General features: G+C 43.1%; 2 protein-coding genes across 2 annotated transcripts in view; one reads left to right on the top strand and one right to left on the bottom strand.

The window, feature by feature from the left end:
* LOC139368165 (intraflagellar transport 140 homolog (Chlamydomonas)) overlaps positions 1-19,359 on the top strand; it is a 58,361-nt gene that overhangs the window by 21,491 nt on the left and 17,511 nt on the right. The window lies entirely within an intron of this gene.
* Positions 6,771-19,359, bottom strand: part of LOC139368164 (transmembrane protein 204) — a 13,769-nt gene continuing 1,180 nt past the window's right edge. Inside the window, exons 1-3 of the mRNA XM_071106769.1 lie at positions 19,264-19,359; positions 18,334-18,489; positions 6,771-9,209 (exon numbers count right to left, since the gene is read on the bottom strand). The exon at positions 19,264-19,359 is cut by the window's right edge and continues 1,180 nt beyond it. Coding sequence (XP_070962870.1) covers positions 8,965-9,209; positions 18,334-18,489; positions 19,264-19,359 — 497 coding nt within the window. The 3' untranslated portion in view covers positions 6,771-8,964. The remainder of the gene's footprint in view (positions 9,210-18,333; positions 18,490-19,263) is intronic.

Here is a 19,359-nt window from a genome sequence, read left to right on the forward strand (position 1 = left end):
CAATGGGATTTGTTCATCAATAAGCCTTGATTAATTTGTCAGCTGTTTTATATAACCCAGTAACTTTTAAGTATTTTCTAACCATAATCCTCCCTCATAGAATTTAGTCAAAGTATATGTCTGAAGAAAAGATGCAAGAACCACCGCGAACAGGTACAGGCGGCTTGTATGCTTTTAGTTAAACAAAGTATTTATTTATTTGCGAACAATCAATGGCAAAGGAATATTGTGGCACTTCCTCTTCTCTTCTCATCACTTAATTTCTCTTCTCTTCAATTCTCTGCTCTTCTCTTCTTCACCTACTCAAAGTCATCCTCTTATGTTCTTCTGAGCAAGAATATCCCCTGAAGCAGCTGGATTTCTTCTTGATCTTCTTTTTCTCTTTGGTTGCCTCCTCCAAGATCACCTCCTTCTCCTCCTTGGTCTCCTCCTCCAAGACCACCTGAACCTTCTCATGCTCCAGGCTGGCATAGTGCTCCTGGTATCCCTGGATGAGCCGCTGCGCCTCTTCCTTGTGCCGCAGCTCCTCTGTCTTGTCAACGACGGTCGTCAGTGAGCCAGTGCATTGGTTCAACCTTAGCCAGGAGAATGTTCTCCAGCTTGGGCAGGTTGTCTTGGTTCTCGTGGACCCACTCCTCTGCCCTCTGAACAGCCCTCTCCTCCCTCAGCAACTCAGTGTGGAGCTGACAGCACTTCATCTTCAGCTCGGCCTTCTCCTGAGAGAACAGGAAAACAGAGGAATAGAATGAGACCGATGATCCTTTTAAAGATGCTGGGAGACGTATTGCTGTAACTATATTAGTACATTAAGAAGACGCATCAGAATCACACTTCGGTCATATCCAACAAGTATCATGTGTTCTCACCTCGGCGCAGATCCTCAGGTGCATGTTGTACAGAATCATGACAAATCATTCCAGGGCCAGCCGTAGAAGCAGCTTCTGGGTCAGCAAAGGCTGGTGGTCTTCTGCGAGTCATGCAGGGTTTGACCTTGGCAGGGGCAGCCACAGTGTCCACAGCCAGGGCAGTGAAGCCAGGTGGTGGGCAGCAAGGTATGGCAGGGGCAGCAGTCATTTTACATGTTTTCACTGACAGCTTTTGCTTTGACTCCTGACTGATTGACATCATAGGTTGAACTAAAACAAACCAATCGAGCCAAAACAAATCAGAATTTCATTCCTTGACCAAAATGCTCTGTCGTCATTGATAGTTGGCAATGCTAGGCAACATGGAATTTTGATAAAAAGCTAGTGTTAGCAGACTTAAGTTAGGGTCTGCTGACGTACATTGAAAAATCGAATCTCCCTACTGTCACAGCTAACACCAACTTCAATTCAACTCTAAATTATATTTTTTCGGTTTTTGCATGGGTTTTTCACTTGTGTAAAATATGAAATATTGTTACCACAAATAAAACATTATTTATTTTTTTACAAAAATATATATATATATATATATATATATATATATATATATATATATATATATATTCAGTTGAAGTCAGAAGTTTACATACACCTTTGGCCAAATAAATTTAAACTCAGTTTTCACAATTCCTGAAATTTAACCCGAGTAAAAAATCCCTGTCTTAAGCCAGTTAGGATCACCACTGTATTTTAAGAATGTGAAATGTCAGAATAATAGTAGAGAGAGTGATTTATTTCTGCTTTTATTTCTTTCATCACATTCCCAGTGGGTCAGAAGTTCACATACACTCAATTAGTATTTGGTAGCATTGCCTTGAAATTGTTTAACTTGGGTCAAACGTTTCGGGTAGCCTTCCACAAACTTCCCACAATAAGTTGGGTGAATTTTGGCCCATTCCTCCTGACAGAGCTGGTGTAACTGAGTCAGGTTTGTAGGCCTCCTTGCTCGCACACGGTTTTTCAGTTCTGCCCACAAATCTTCTATAGGATTGAGGTCAGGGCTTTGTGATGCCCACTCCAATACCTTGACTTTGTTGTTCTTAAAACTTCTTATGGCTTGAATCCCGCTAACGGGATCGATATGACAACAGGGCACCAAATTCAAAACAAAAGAAATCTCATAATTACAATTCCTCAAACATAGAAGTATTTTACACAATTTTAAAGATAAACTTGTTGTTAATCCCACCACAGTGGCCGATTTCAAGAAGGCTTTACGTCGAAAGCACACCAAACGATTATGTTAGGTCTGCACCTCTAGTGACAGAAAAACACAGCCATTTTTTCAGCCAAAGAGCGGAGTCGCATAAAGCAGAAATAGAGAGAAAATGAATCACAAAAATTTGATGATCTTCATCAGATGACACTTATAGGACTTCATGTTACACAATACATGTATGTTTTGTTCGATTAAGTTCATATTTATATACAAAAATCTGAGTACAGCGCTCAGACCACAAATCAAGCCATACAGATATCCGCCATGTTGTGGAGTCAACAGAAGTCAGAAATAACATTATAAATATTCACTTACCTTTGATGATCTTCATCAGAATGCATTCCCAGAACCCCAGTTCCACAATAAATGTTTGATTTGTTTGATAAAGTCCATCATTTATGTCCAAATACCTCCTTTTTGTTCACGCGTTTAGCCCAGTAATCCAAATGCTCAATGCGCGATTGCTTAGTTCAGACGAAAAGTTAAAACAGTTATTACAGTTCGTAGAAACATGTCAAATGATGTATAGAATCAATCTTTAGGATGTTTTTATCATGAATCTTCAATATTGTTCCAACCGGAGAATTCCTTTGTCTTCAGAAATGCAATGGAACTCAAGCTAACTCTCACGTGAACGCGCATGACCAGCTCATGCCATTCTGCCAGACCTTTGACTCAATCCCCTCTCATTCCCCCCTCCTTCACAGTAGAAGCATCAAACAAGGTTCTAAAGACGGTTGACATCTAATGGAAGCCTTAGGAAGTGCAATTTGACCCCATAGACACTGTAGACACAAACCTCAGATTTCCCACTTCCTGGTTGGATTTTTTTCTCAGGTTTTTGCCTGCCATATGAGTTCTGTTATACTCACAGTTTTAGAAACATCAGAGTGTTTTCTATCCAAAACTAATAATATGCATATATTAGCAACTGGGCCTGAGTAGCATGCAGTTTACTCTGTGCACCTTATTCATCCAAGCTACTCAATACTGCCCCCAGCCATAACAAGTTAAGCCATTTTGCCACAACTTTGGAAGTATGCTTTGGGTTATTGTTCATTTGGAAGACCCATTTGCAACCAAGCTTCAACTTCCTGACTGATGTCTTGAGATGCTGCTTCAATATATCCACAACATTTTCCTCCCTTATGGTGCCGTCTATTTTCTGAAGTGCACCAGTCCCTCCTGCAGCAAAGCACCCCCACAACATGATGCTGCCACCCCCGTGCTTCACGGTTGGGATGGTGTTCTTCAGCTTGCAAGCATCCCCCTTTTTCCTCCAAACATAACGACGGTCATTATGGCCAAAAAGTAATATTTTGTTTCATCAGACCAGAGGACATTTTTCCAAAAAGTACGACCTTTGTCCCCATGTGCAGTTGTAAACTGTAGTCTGTCTTTTTTTATGGCGAGTTTAGAGCAGTGGCTTGTTCCTTGCTGAGCGGCCTTTCAGGTTATGTCGATATGGGACTCGTTTTACTGTGGATATAGATACTTTTGTACCTGTTTTCCTCCAGCATCTTCACAAGGTCCTTTGCTGTTGTTCTGGGATTGATTTGCACTTTTGGCACCAAAGTACGTTCATCTCTAGGAGACAGAACGTGTCTCCTTCCTGAGCGGTATGACGGCTGCGTGGTCCCATGCTATTTGTACAGATGAACACAGTACCTTCAGGCGTTTGGAAATTGCTCCCAAGAATGAACCAGACTTGTGGAGATCTACAATTTTTTTCTGAGGTCTTGGCTGATTTCTTTTGATTTTCCCGTGATGTCAAGCAACGAGGCACTGAGATTGAAGTTAGGCCTTGAAATACATCCACAGGTACACCTCCAATTGACTCAAATTATGTGAATTAGTCTATCAGAAGCTTCTAAAGCCATGACATAATTTTCTGGAATTTTCCAAGCTGTTTAAAGGCACAGTCAACTTAGTGTAAACTTCTGACCCACTAGAATTATGATACAGTGAATTATAAGTGAAACAATCTGTCTGTAAACAATTGTTGGAAATATTACTTGTGTCATGCACAAAGTAAATGTCCTAACCGACTTGCCAAAACTATAGTTTGAAATTTCGCCTCTCACTGTTGACGTTGAGACTGGTGTCTGTTTCTCAAACTAGACACTGTAATGTACTTGTCCTCTTGCTCAGTTATGCACCGGGGCCTCCCACGCCTCTTTATTTCCTGGTTATAGCTAGTTTGCGCTGTTCTGTGAAGTGAGTAGTACACGGCGTTGTACGAGATATTCAGTTTCTTGGCAATTTCACGCATGGAATAGCCTTCATTTCTCAGAACAAGAATAGACTGACGAGTCTGATGGAGTGGCCATCACAAATCCCTGACCTCAATCCTATAGAAGATTTGTGGGCAGAACTGAAAAAGCGTGTGCGAGCAAGGAGGCCTACAAACCTGACTCAGTTACACCAGCTCTGTCTGTCAGGAGGAATGGGCCAAAATTCACCCAACTTATTGTGGGAAGCTTGTGGAAGGCTACCCGAAACGTTTGACCCAAGTTAAACAATGCTACCCAAGTTAAACAATGTTTAAGGCAATGCTACCGAATACTAATTGAGTGTATGTAAACTTCTGACCCACTGGGAATGTGATGAAAGAAATAAAAGCAGAAATAAATCATTCTCTAAAATATTATTCTGTAAATGTGAAATGGGAATTTTTACTTGGATTAAATGTCAGGAATTGTGGAGACTGAGTTTGCATTTATTTGGCTGAGGTGTATGTATACTTCCGACTTCAACTATATATATAAATATATATATATTATAACTAAATATCTCGTGTATATATATACACTGCTCAAAAAAATAAAGGGAACACTTAAACAACACAATGTAACTCCAAGTCAATCTCACTTCTGTGAAATCAAACTGTCCACTTAGGAAGCAACACTGATTGACAATAAATGTCACATGCTGTTGTGCAAATGGAATAGAAAACAGGTGGAAATTATAGGCAATTAGCAAGACACCCCCAATAAAGGAGTGGTTCTGCAGGTGGGGACCACAGACCACTTCTCAGTTCCTATGCTTCCTGGCTGATGTTTTGTTCACTTTTGAATGCTGGCGGTGCTTTCACTCTAGTGGTAGCATGAGACGGAGTCTACAACCCACACAAGTGGCTCAGGTAGTGCAGCTCATCCAGGATGGAACATCAATGCGAGCTGTGGCAAGAAGGTTTGCTGTGTCTGTCAGCGTAGTGTCCAGAGCATGGAGCCGCTACCAGGAGACAGGCCAGTACATCAGGAGACGTGGAGGAGGCCGTAGGAGGGCAACAACCCAGCAGCAGGACCGCTACCTCCGCCTTTGTGCAAGGAGGAGCAGGAGGAGCACTGCCAGAGCCCTGCAAAATTACCTCCAGCAGGCCACAAATGTGCATGTGTCTGCTCAAACGGTCAGAAACAGACTCCATGAGGGTGGTATGAGGGCCCGACGTCCACAGGTGGGGGTTGTGCTTACAGCCCAACACCGTGCAGGACGTTTGGCATTTGCCAGAGAACACCAAGATTGGCAAATTCGCCACTGGCGCCCTGTGCTCTTCACAGATGAAAGCAGGTTCACACTGAGCACATGTGACAGACGTGACAGTCTGGAGACGCCGTGGAGAATGTTCTGCTGCCTGCAACATCCTCCAGCATGACCGGTTCGGCGGTGGGTCAGTCATGGTGTGGGGTGGCATTTCTTTGGGGGGCCGCACAGCCCTCCATGTGCTCGCAAGAGGTAGCCTGACTGCCATTAGGTACCGAGAGGAGATCCTCAGACCCCTTGTGAGACCATATGCTGGTGCGGTTGGCCCTGGGTTCCTCCTAATGCAAGACAATGCTAGGCCCCATGTGGCTGGTGTGTCAGCAGTTCCTGCAAGAGGAAGGCATTGATGCTATGGACTGGCCCGCCTGTTCCCCAGACCTGAATCCAATCGAGCACATCTGGGACATCATGTCTCGCTCCATCCACCAACGCCACGTTGCACCACAGTGTCCAGGAGTTGGCGGATGCTTTAGTCCAGGTCTGGGAGGAGATCCCTCAGGAGACCATCCGCCACCTCATCAGGAGCATGCCCAGGCGTTGTAGGGAGGTCATACAGGCACGTGGAGGCCACACACACTACTGAGCCTCATTTTGACTTGTTTTAAGGACATTACATCAAAGTTGGATCAGCCTGTAGTGTGGTTTTCCACTTTAATTTTGAGTGTGACTCCAAATCCAGACCTCCATGGGTTGATACATTTTATTTCCATTGATAATTTTTGTGTGATTTTGTTGTCAGCACATTCAACTATGTAAAGAAAAAAGTATTTAATAAGAATATTTCATTCATTCAGATCTAGGATGTGTTATTTTAGTGTTCCCTTTATTTTTTTGAGCAGTATGTGTGTGTGTGTGTGTGTGTGTATGTATATATGTATATATATACATATAAAATAATTTGTATTTGTATATATAAAATAATTTGTATTTGTATATATAAAATAATTTGTATTTGTGGTAACACAATATTTTTATATATACTGTTTTCTATGCTGTATATAAGAGTCTTAGACATCACACACAATAGAACAGTATTTTAAAAGACAATACCACACATTATTGTAACATTTGTATTATTTATTATTATTTTCATGCACACTCACTGTTTGGCTTGAAAGTGACAACTCCACGAACAGCTGATTTCCTTTCAGCAGTATGATATAATAGCAATATAATAGCAATATTTTAATACACCTGTATAAAATTAATTTAAGTACATGTACCAGAAGCGAGCAGATTATTGAATGTTTATGGTGTTTCCTTTATGTCTGTTGGGCAAATCTGAAATCATCAATGTCCTGAGGTCTGAAGATCTGAAAATAGTCTTCTTTTAATACAATTTGCCATTAAACACCCTTTGGTGGTTTGGATAGAATGAATGAATGTGCAATTTTGTGCATACGTACACTGCACTTGACAACATTGAGTTCTCAAGATAAAGGTAGACCTAAATCTCTTTTTAATATTAAGAATAATATAAACAATATGCAGGAAGTATATGTTATTACATACTGTAAGTGCACTAAGAACAAAACATGTCAAGATCCAGCTTGATCTTTTCCTAAACAGGGCGTTTTCATGGAGTTTTGCTGAGGAAATTCCAGGTCAAACAAGCCTTCAAGCACACTTTGGAGTAATTGGCTTACTACAACATGCCTACTAAAACGACAAATTCACTACAGCTCAGTGTTTCCCCTATGAGTTTTTTTCAGCAGTGGTGGTAGAGTTAGCTGTTTTTAGGATTTTTTAAATGTTTAATATAATTGAGTGGTGAATATAAGTGGTGGCCATGGTTTAGCAGCGGCGGTGCACTGCATATAGGAGAAACACTGCAGTTTATGGTTTTAAAACTGACTTACATACATTATATACAAAAGTATGTGGACACCCCTTCAAATTAGTGGATTTGGTTATTTCAGCCACACCCATTGCTGACAATTTTATCAAATCAAGCACACAATCATGCAATAGACAGACATTGGCAGTAGAATGGCCTTGCTGAAGAGCTCAGTGACTTTCAACGTGGCACCGGCATAGGATGCCACATTTCCAACAAGTTAGTTCGTCAAATGTTTGTCCTGCTAGAGCTGCCCCAGTCAACTGTAAATTCTGTTATTGTGAAGTGGAAACATCTAGGAGCAACAATGGCTCAGCTGTGAAGTAGTAGGCTACACATGCTCACAGAACGGGACCCCCGAGTGCTGAAGGACAAAGTGAGTAAAAACTGTCTGTCCTCAGTTGCAACACTCACTACCGAGTTCCAAACTGCCTCTGGAAGCCACGTCAGCACGATAACTGTTTTTCTCGGGAGCTTCATGAAATGGGTATCCATGGCCGAGCAGCCACACACAAGCCTAAGATCAACATGCTCAATGCCAAGCGTCGGCTGGAGTGGTGTAAAGCTCGCCGCCATTGGACTGCAGGGAATAATGATCTGGGGCTGTTTTTCATGGTTCGGGCTAGGCCCCTTAGTTCCAGTGAAGGGAAATGTTAACACTACAGCATATAATGACATTCTAGACAATTTTCTGCTTCCAATTCTCTGCTTCCAACTTTATTCAACAGTTTGGGGAAGGCCCTTTCCTGTTTCAGCATGTCATTGCCCCCATGCACAAAGCAAGCTCCATACAGTAATGGTTTGTCGAGATCGTTGTGGAAGAACTTGACTGGCCTGCACAGAGCCCTGACCTCAACCCCATCGAACACATTTGGGATGATTTGGAATGCCAATTGCGAGCCAGGCCTAATCGCCAGGCCAACATCAGTGCCCAACCTCACTAATGCTTTTGTGGCTGAATGGAAGCAAGTCCCCGCAGCAATGTTCCAACATCTAGTGGAAAGCCTTCCCAGAAGAGTGGAGCCTGTAATAGCAGCAAAAGAGGGATCAACTCAATATTAATGCCCATGATTTTTGAATGAGATGTTCAACGAGCAGGTGTCCACATACTTTTGGCCATGTTGTGTATCGTTCATATTTTTTTTGTGTTAGCTGGATGTTTTATGGAGACACTATCCTTGCATCAAGGAGTGTTACTCAGTCCAGGGAAAATTTTGAGTTCCACTGGTCATTGTAAATGATGAAGCCATGAAATTCGGAGATGTAGAACTATACAACAGTGAAATCATGTTAGTCCAGCACTGGTAGAGCCACAACAAAACATGTGTCTTCTGTAGAGTAAATAATTGAGGCACCTGTTTGGGTGAAAATATGCAGAGACTGTCAGAGCATTGTCTATTCTTCACCCTGTTAGGTTCAAGAGTCAGGGCTCGGGGGGCTCAGCAGGGCGACTCCACATAGTCATTGTCGAGGCGTGGGTGGAAGTTCGACGCCAGCGAGCGGCTGATGACAATGACCCGGGGTGTGAGGCAGTCGTCGCGGCGATGCAGGATGTTCCAGATGAGCATGGCAGCGGCGAGCGTGGCCAATAAGCAGGCGGCGATGTCCACGTAGCACGAGTAGGACAGGTGTGTGTACGGGCCAATCCGGTAGAACGTCACCAAGCCGATCACCAGCACAAAACCTGGGGAGGGAGAGCGTTAGGAAAGGGTTAATTCAGTGAGGCCTTAATCATTCAAACCAGAGAGAGCCAAATCTCTTGTGTATTTGGTCTCCAGCTCAAACAATTGAATCAATTGAATTTATTTTAACGGTGCCGTTGATGGAGAGGGGATTTTAGAATATCATCATCTCACTGTTGCCAACTCTACTAAAATCCTCACGATTCATTCTAGTCAACATTTACAATTTAGCAATCACAGGTAGAGGGGCAATACAAATCTATTGGGGATAATCAGTTGCTGGCATGAATATAGGAAGCCTCATGACCCTTGGTCCCTATTATTATAATGAGTATGACCATATACAGTGCCTTGCGAAAGTATTCGGCCCCCTTGAACTTTGCGACCTTTTGCCACATTTCAGGCTTCAAACATAAAGATATAAAACTGTATTTTTTTGTGAAGAATCAACAACAAGTGGGACACAATCATGATGTGGAACGACATTTATTGGATATTTCAAACTTTTTTAACAAATCAAAAACTGAAAAATTGGGCGTGCAAAATTATTCAGCCCCTTTACTTTCAGTGCAGCAAACTCTCTCCAGAAGTTCAGTGAGGATCTCTGAATGATCCAATGTTGACCTAAATGACTAATGATGATAAATACAATCCACCTGTGTGTAATCAAGTCTCCGTATAAATGCACCTGCACTGTGATAGTCTCAGAGGTCCGTTAAAAGCGCAGAGAGCATCATGAAGAACAAGAAACACACCAGGCAGGTCCGAGATACTGTTGTGAAGAAGTTTAAAGCCGGATTTGGATACAAAAATATTTCCCAAGCTTTAAACATCCCAAGGAGCACTGCGCAAGCGATAATATTGAAATGGAAGGAGTATCAGACCACTGCAAATCTACCAAGACCTGGCCGTCCCTCTAAACTTTCAGCTCATACAAGGAGAAGACTGATCAGAGATGCAGCCAAGAGGCCCATGATCACTCTGGATGAACTGCAGAGATCTACAGCTGAGGTGGGAGCCTCTGTCCATAGGACAACAATCAGTCGTATATTGCACAAATCTGGCCTTTATGGAAGAGTGGCAAGAAGAAAGCCATTTCTTAAAGATATCCATAAAAAGTGTCGTTTAAAGTTTGCCACAAGCCACCTGGGAGACACACCAAACATGTGGAAGAAGGTGCTCTGTTCAGATGCAACAATTGCAACAATGCAAAACGTTATGTTTGGCGTAAAAGCAACACAGCTCATCACCCTGAACACACCATCTCCACTGTCAAACATAGTGGTGGCAGCATCATGGTTTGGGCCTGCTTTTCTTCAGCAGGGACAGGGAAGATGGTTAAAATTGATGGGAAGATGGATGGAGCCAAATACAGGACCATTCTGGAAGAAAACCTGATGGAGTCTGCAAAAGACCTGAGACTGGGACGGAGATTTGTCTTCCAACAAGACAATGATCTAAAACATAAAGCAAAATCTACAATGGAATGGTTCAAAAATAAACATATCCAGGTGTTAGAATGGCCAAGTCAAAGTCCAGACCTGAATCCAATCGAGAATCTGTGGAAAGAACTGAAAACTGCTGTTCACAAATGCTCTCCATCCAACCTCACTGAGCTTGAGCTGTTTTGCAAGGAGGAATGGGAAAAAATGTCAGTCTCTCGATGTGCAAAACTGATAGAGACATACCCCAAGCGACTTACAGCTGTAATCGCAGCAAAAGGTGGCGCTACAAAGTATTAACTTAAGGGGGCTGAATAATTTTGCACGCCCAATTTTTCAGTTTTTGATTTGTTAAAAAAGTTTGAAATATCCAATAAATGTCGTTCCACTTCATGATTGTGTCCCACTTGTTGTTGATTTGTCACAAAAAAATACAGTTTTATATCTTTATGTTTGAAGCCTGAAATGTGGCAAAAGGTCGCAAAGTTCAAGGGGGCCGAATACTTTCGCAAGGCACTGTAATAGTAGGAACATTTTATACAGGTAGATCATGCTGCATATTGGCCTGCTGTGCTTAGAAATTCTCTGAGCCTTTAAGCCCAGAAGGGGCTCTGCTTGTGGTCTTTGAATTCTAAAGGTTTCCTATCTGGGAGGACTACTGAGATTTCAGCATCAAAGGACACACGCAAGGAAACCGTCCTTCTCAGAAAAGCTATCCAAATAAGTTTGAAAGCCGTTCTAATGTGTTACTGATGTAATGTTGAAACATATTGCTGTAACTTGCGTCACCATGATCGGGGAAGATTGCAAAAAATGAGAGGAGCCATTTATATCACCGTTCCATCAACAAACGTTAATCAAGATACAATCCGCATTAAGGGACACAGCGCCACTGTTCGCCACCCCAACGCCTTTGTTATTGTTTTGTCGGTGAAAACAAAGGAGAGGCGCATTGGGCAGCGCGGTAAAAATAAAAAAAATAAAAATGCTGTGAATATTCTGCTGTCCTATCGCCATGTGCATTGATGTCAGAGGGGGAAAACTGTGTTTGTTTTTTGCAACTTCTTTGTTGTTGTATTATCCAAAACGGATGTGGCACTTTCACCAGTTAAAGATTTCAGCTCTAAGGTTTGGATATTTATTGGTGAAAAAACCAAGGTGGGGAATTTACCCCTGTTCCCCCAACCAACCCTGTCCCCCCCACAAAGTATGATGACAACATTTGATTTGTAACCAAAATGAACCATCACCCACAATGGATTGATCACTAGCCTAGATCTCAATGAGGAACTCCATTTCCCAGACTTAAGTGATGACTGGAGCCAGTCAATAGTTCAACAATAACACTCGTTTGGGAGCATGTCCGATCAACAGTTGGTATAAATAAAGGCACCAAAAATACTTGCTGGAAAAGGGGATGTTGGTCCATTAGGATATGAATCAGTCAGTTTCCTGTGGCTGGCCAGTGACGGTGCCAGACAAACGTTATTTAAATGTTGTGTGAGAGTTTGGCTGTGTATATCTCTCTCTGTATGGGTGATTCTGATCCATAAGCCTGTCTTTGTTTATGGGAGTTTGACGCTAGGTAATTGTATATGCCTGTGTGTGATTTAATATGCGTGTGTTTGTTTATGTTTCTTATGTGTCTACATTTGAGTATGTAACTTGCGTGCAAGTGATTGTCTGGCCATCTGTGTGTTTAACCTGCTTGACTCACTTTATTAAAAAAAATCCTAAAGCCTCTCTCCTCCCCAGTCACCGGGCTCCAGGCTATGTGAGCTGTGTGAATGGCTTATTTTTTTTTGGCACATTCTTATCTGTCGGGCTTCCTTCCCCTTTTTCCTCTTTCCATCCTTCCTTCCTTCCCTTCTCTCCACACCCCCCGCTTCAGGTTAGCATATGGGGATGTTTGACACAGTCAGCCTGTCAACAACCTTCCTGAAAGACACTGACTGAACCCATTCTTATCTCATTGTAATTAAACTAGGTCCTGGAAATTCACTGAGCTTACTGCTTCCTGCTTGTCCTTCCAATGAATCTATTATCATTCTTAAACTAGGACAACTAGTAGTCATGTCATACCTGAATGACTTAGCACTATTCAATGAATAGAGAATGATTGGTATGACCACCAGCCCACTAAATGCCCTTAGCTTAATCCGCGGTGCACTCAACTGTGCTGTGAAGTCACCCACAAGCCTAAGAGGTCCCAGTGTTCAAATTCCTTGACTTTTTAAGCCTATCGCTTTTGGCTTGCCTTTCTCTTCCTCCAGAAAGAAGCACATATTTCCCTTGGTATTGTTCTTTCTGGAGATAGCATTGCCCCGTTGTGTATGGGAGACACAATAGCCAAGGCCACAGTTTGGACGTGGTGCCAGCTGTGCCCCCCCTCAAATTCACATCTCAAACCCACGCGAATCTCTAACCCTTCACCTTTGATCCTCTGATCCTCAGGCAGAGCTCTCTCCATTCCGTCGCACATTCCTGAGCCCGTCAATCTCAGGGGTTGAAAACAGGCCAGTGTTACACTCAGCCACAGCTCAGCCCTGCTGCTGAACCCAATGTTGAGATATCGCTGGGTGGAATTGGATATTGTTATCCCACCGTCTGCATGTGATAGCTGAGTTTTTTGGCACATTCCGAAAACAGAGCATTCTTTCCCGAGAAAGACTGGCTGCTCGTAAATATAACTCCCATTCACAGCGGAGAGAGAGAGAGGCCCATTCACTGGCTCTCAGTGGGGGAGGAAAGGAACTGCTGAGCGGTGGAGGTCTACTTAACTGGCCCGAACTCAGGAAGTGAAGGCAATGGGGATGATGGGGAAATCACTAAGTCTGCTGGTGTTCAGTATATTATAAATAATGTCAAGATGTTTTAGTTTTTTTTCAGTGGTGGAGATGAAGATTATGAAATGCCTGACTGGGCTGTGGGACAGTGGATGTGCATTGATTATTCAAATGTAACTGTTAACGGACATTACCCGTGGATTATTGTGAATAACTAACGGGTAACAACCAATCAGCATCCAGGATCCAAACCATCTGTTTTATAATATACTATAGGCTAGTCTTGCCTTTTGAATCATTGTCAAGATCTGTCAAATCAGGTCTTGGCTCTGGCTGTTTGTATTTCCATATAGTCTCTTATTTCATGGTCAATATAGTAACAGCTAAATATAACAAGGCAATGAGAAGCCTTGGGAACACTGAAACCTAGAAACCATTGTTATCTCTACTGCCTTGGAAGTCCTCACCAAGTCATCTATATTCTGCTCACTCTTGATGTCCAAATATGGTCTCGTCTTCATATAGTGGCCAATGAGTACAAAGGATGATGCATATTTTTTTTCAGGCAGCGGGTATTTTTATCTGGGGGAAGTAGGTGCTTCTGTATTTCTCTCACTCATTAGTCATGTCACTATTCTGATTCATGTCAACATGTGGGTTTAAAATAGACGGGCTGTTGTTTTTTAAATTGTTTAAAAAAAAAAAAATGTACAGCTACTGACAACCGTCCTAAATATCCATCTATACCTAATTATTCTGCCGTTGTATAAACATCTCACACATTGATGAGACAAGTCCTTGTGTGCCAAACAATAGTTTGGCTCAGCGTGTTCTTTTGGAAGGGGATGATTTGGGTGGGTCCCGCCTAAGACCTTCAGATAAAAGTCCCAGCGATGCGTGGCCGAAGAAGCTAGCATTTTTATCTCATGTCGATAGAGGGGACCCCTTTATTTGCTCCTGTTCCTGTGCATTCTTTAAACACAGGCATAAAAGCTAGGCCAAGCTTATCTGGACGGCAGCTGTTCCCACCCTACGGAGATGTGTATGAAAGGACGTTTCTGTACCGACCAACCCAATACACGCGCGCACACACCCTCCCTTCCAGCACACACACACACTCTCAGTCCCTGTCGAACTGTCTTTTGCGTCCGCTCCCTTCTCTTTCCTCCACTGCTTGGGGTTTGCATAACAGGTAGTCACAGGCATTTCCTTGTCCTGAGCAGGGATATCCTGGCGCCCGACAGTCGCTCCCTGGCTCGCTGCAGCTCCGGGCCGGCCCACCAGACCGCACCGACCACCTGCTATATTTAGCCATCAGACCCTTGGATGCTGCCCCCGCTGTGCCACAATACTGACCGGGTCTGACATCCCTAAACAATAAGATGTGAGCCCGACACAACGTGACAACGTTGGGCACTTGGACAGGGCCATGCCCACACTGCCACACGAACCCCTGGGATGGAGCTGCCCTCGGGGGGGGGGGGGGGTCTTGGGCCCCCCCCCCCTCCTCTCCTTTCCATTGCTATTCCTGGTGGTCCTTCTTTTTAATTGACTTTTCAAGAAAATTACATCTTGGAACGATAACAGTTGATCCTTTTTGGGGGTTTTTGGTTTGTTTAGTCTGTCTGGATTTGTTTGTTTTTTGTCCTCTAGCCAAGCCTCAAAGCTCCATGGGTTTCTCTTATGTGTTGCACTGGGGAACGAGGGACTTTTGTTTCTTAGCAACACACTGTGACCATTTTTAGATCTGAGGAACGTTCAGAAAGTGATGAACACTTGCTCGTTCACTTTAGATTCCCCTGTAGTCTCACTTTATATCTGGTAGTGCATTGGTGTCTTGCTTTGGGCAGTAGGTGTTTTATAGTGTGGTTCCCTAACTCAGGGGTTTTCAACCTACGGCTATGCAGGGGTCCGCCAATTATTATGATACTTTTTTTGGGGGGGGGTTGTAAAAAATATATATTTTATGAATATCGCTTGCTGCAACAGAATACCATCGTGGATACCATTTTTATGTCTCTGCGTCCATGCCAAAATCTTTAACTATAGAAAACTCTTAGGCAGGCTGTGTAGGTAGTAATTTTCAGGGTTGAAAAACAATTTCAGTGTCAACTTAAACGAGCAAAACTAGATAGAAAGCATGCAGAAAATATTTTAAACTATATAATTTGTATAATACCATCTTTGAGAACTAACAATCAAATAAAAGCTAGACAGTCTGGGAGAATTGAAAATGTAAAAAAAACAGGCATTCAGAGCACATACCCATTTGATTCTGTTATGTTTGAGCAGAGGAACACAACATTAGCCATGGCAAAATGCACAGAATTGCAGGAAATGAGCTTTAAAACTGCAAAATTCTCTCTCAGCTCCATGCCAAACTATGTAGAATTGCTGAAAATTTGCTTCAAAACTGCAACATTTGCTCAGCTCAGTGGAAAAATGTGTAGAATTGCAGAAAATGTGTTTACAACAGCAACATTTTCTCCCTGCCGCCAAGATGCCTTTGTAGCTAATAGTCTTTACACTTCCTCTTTCCAATGAACTGTGAGGAGGTCAAAATAATGAAACTGTCTTCCAAATCTGTTCATTTTAAAATGTTGATTACTTCTCCTTGCCATTATTATTCACCTGATGATAAGACGTGAATTATCTTTTTGCTAACATATGATGGGGTCCCTGGGTAAGAAAAGTTTGCCTCACTTATGTTTAGGTGTATGCTGGTGTCTGCAGGTCTCAACAAGTGTTTCTCTCTGTAGTGTTTGATATTGGATCATTCCATGTGAAAATGAAACCAAAATGTCCATGCATGTTCTATTCCACAGAAAGATCCCTTGAAGAAAGGATTTTTGACATCAACTGTGTTTAGCATTTTTGTCTTTTTGTTTTCACATAGAATGACCGACTGTACTTGGCCGTCTGCAGTGTTCATGTCCAGGCTTGTTAGTTTAGTTTTTTTTCCTCTTTTGTAGGTGTTGGATAGGCTGCCACATATGGTTGCTTGAAAACTCAGCAAAAAAAGGAACGTCCTTTCACTGTCAACTGTGTTTATTTTCAGCAAACTTAACATGTGTAAATATTTGTATGAACATAACAAGATTCAACAACTAAGACATAAACTCAACAAGTTCCACAGACACGTGACTAACAGAAATTGAATAATGTGTCCCTGAACAAAGGTGGGGTAAAAATCAAAAGTAACAGTCAGTATCTGGTGTGGCCACCAGCTGCATTAAGTACTGCAGTGCATCTCCTCCTCATGGACTGCACCAGATTTGGCAGTTCTTGCTGTGAGATGTTACCCCACTCTTCCACCAAGGCACCTGCAAGTTCCCGAACATTTCTCGGGGGAATGGCCCTGGCCCTAGCCCTCACCCTCCGATCCAACAGGTCCCAGACGTGCTCAATGGGATTGAGATCCGGGCTTTTCACTGGCCATGGCAGAACACTGACATTCCTGTCTTGCAGGAAATCACGCACAGAACGAGCAGTATGGCGGGTGGTATTGTCATGCTGGAGGGTCATGTCAGGATGAGCCTGCAGGAAGGGTACCACATGAAGGAGGATGATTTCTTCCCTGTAACACACAGCGTTGAGATTGACAACAAGCTCAGTCTGATGCTGTGACACACCGCCCCAGACCATGGCGGACCCTCCACCTCCAAATTGATCCCGCTCCAGAGTACATGCATCGGTGTAACGCTCATTCCTTCGAGGAATCCGATCATTATCACGAATCCGATCATTACCCCTGGTGAGACAAAACCGTGACTTGTCAGAGAAGAGCACTTTTTGCCAGTCCTGTCTGGTCCAGCGACGGTGGATTTGTGTCCATAGGCGACGTTGTTGCCGGTGATGTCTGGTGAGGATCTGCCTTTACAACAGGCCTACAAGCCCTCAGTCCAGCCTCTCTCAGCCTATTGCGGACAGTCTGAGCACTGATGGGAGGATTGTGCGTTCCTGGTGTAACTCGAGCAGTTGTTGTTGCCATCCTATACCTGTCCAGCAGGTGTTATGTTCAGATGTACCGATCCTGTGTAGGTGTTGTTACACGTGGTCTGCCACTGCGAGGACGATCAGCTGTCCGTCCTGTCTCCCTGTAGCTCTGTCTTAGGCGTCTCACAGTACGGACATTGTAATTTATTGCCCTGGCTACATCTGCAGTCCTCATGCCTCCTTGCAGCATGCGTAAGGCACATTCACGCAGATGAGCAGGGACCCTGGGCATCTTTCTTTTGGTGTTTTTCAGAGTCAGTAGAAAGGTCTCTTTAGTGTCCTAAGTTTTCATAACTGTGACCTTAATTGCCTACCATCTGTAAGCTGTTAGTGTCTTAACGACTGTCCCACAGGTGCATGTTCATTAATTGTTTATGGTTCATTGAACAAGCATGGGAAACAGTGTTTAAACCCTTTACAATGAAAATCTGTGAAGTTATTTGGATTTTTTACGAATTGTCTATGAAAGACAGGGTCCTGAAAAAGGGACTTTTCTTTTTTTGCTGAGTTTATTTGTGCACCATCTCAGAGCCACAGAAACACATTCTGTATACGCTAGTCTACCTTTTTTTGCAAGGGACTGGCAAGCTAGGGTCCTTTCTGCCTTCTTGAATGACCTCTTACATTACAACTAATACCTGACAACTGACAAAATCATATACGGCTAACCATCTACTAGACCGCAAACCATCATCCCAAGAAACAGTGGCGGTCTGTGAACCAGAGGTTGCAGACACTGGGGTAGGCTATATGTAGCTATAAACACCCTGCCCCATGATCTGCGGTTAGTGTATTAAAGCCACATTCTTGGATTCGTTATTCTTCAAGAATCAATAAGTAAATATAAAACATTTGAGCAGATTCCCAGACTATAGCTCTAACTAGGTTGGTATGGTACTCACTGGCCAACTGGAACAGCGCGGCGATGGCCTCCTCCCACCACTGGGAGTCCTGGGTGACGAAGGGCAGCTCCATCAGGCCCAGCAGGAAGATGAGCTGCCCGGCCGTCAGTGCCACCGTAGCCATCAGGTTACACGCTCGCATCATGTCAAACTGCACTGGGGGGGGGCAGAGAGAGGGGGATACGTTTTCTCGGATGATCTCTCTGGCCAAGACGTCAGTTTTACAGTATGTTTACCTACATATTGATACATTGTTATTGATGGATCCATGTGAGTTGTGCAAGTTTTTAGCTCAAACTATAGACCGAGACACTCCACCTGCTTGACAAGTCACTGGGATGACCTATTGATTTCAGATTGCTGTGTGTCATACTGTGATATCGAATGAAAGGCTGTTGTCATTACCTTGAAAAAGGAAAGGAGAGCAACACACTCTAGGAGCTCAGATGCAATATTTGAATAACCTAATAACAAACGTTTCGTCATAACCTGACATAACCAGTCAATCAAGCCCTGATAGTAAGAATCCCGAACTGTCCCTTTTTTTTTTATCGTTGTATGTTATAAATCAGTCCTATACAGCCCTGGCAGCCGTCTGTTCTCACTGAATGAGATGGACCATTTCTGGTTTATTTGCATCACATTCCTCAACTGTCAACAACTTGGTTTAGCATCTTGCTGTGTCTGGTTTGGCGATGTACATGATCGTTGTTGATCTCCATGCACAAAAGATGACATAACATTCAATTGCTTTATTGCATCGTCAACGATCTGCTGGTCTGGGCTTCATTCCCAGGGCACCTAGCTTTTTTATATTGCAGTTTTCCTAGTTTCTGAACTAGGCCTATGTAAAAAAAAAAATATATATATATATATATATAAAAATCATAATGAGCGATCATTAAGAAACAGACACGTCATTCCACTTACATTTGACGGTGCTGCGGGACTCTTGGTAGCCTGCATACTCCGAGCCCCAGCCCAGGCCCTCACACGGCCTCTGAGACCCCTGACCTCTCCTATTGG

This window comes from Oncorhynchus clarkii, chromosome 16 (genome assembly GCF_045791955.1).
Source record: "Oncorhynchus clarkii lewisi isolate Uvic-CL-2024 chromosome 16, UVic_Ocla_1.0, whole genome shotgun sequence".
Lineage (NCBI taxonomy): Eukaryota > Metazoa > Chordata > Actinopteri > Salmoniformes > Salmonidae > Oncorhynchus > Oncorhynchus clarkii.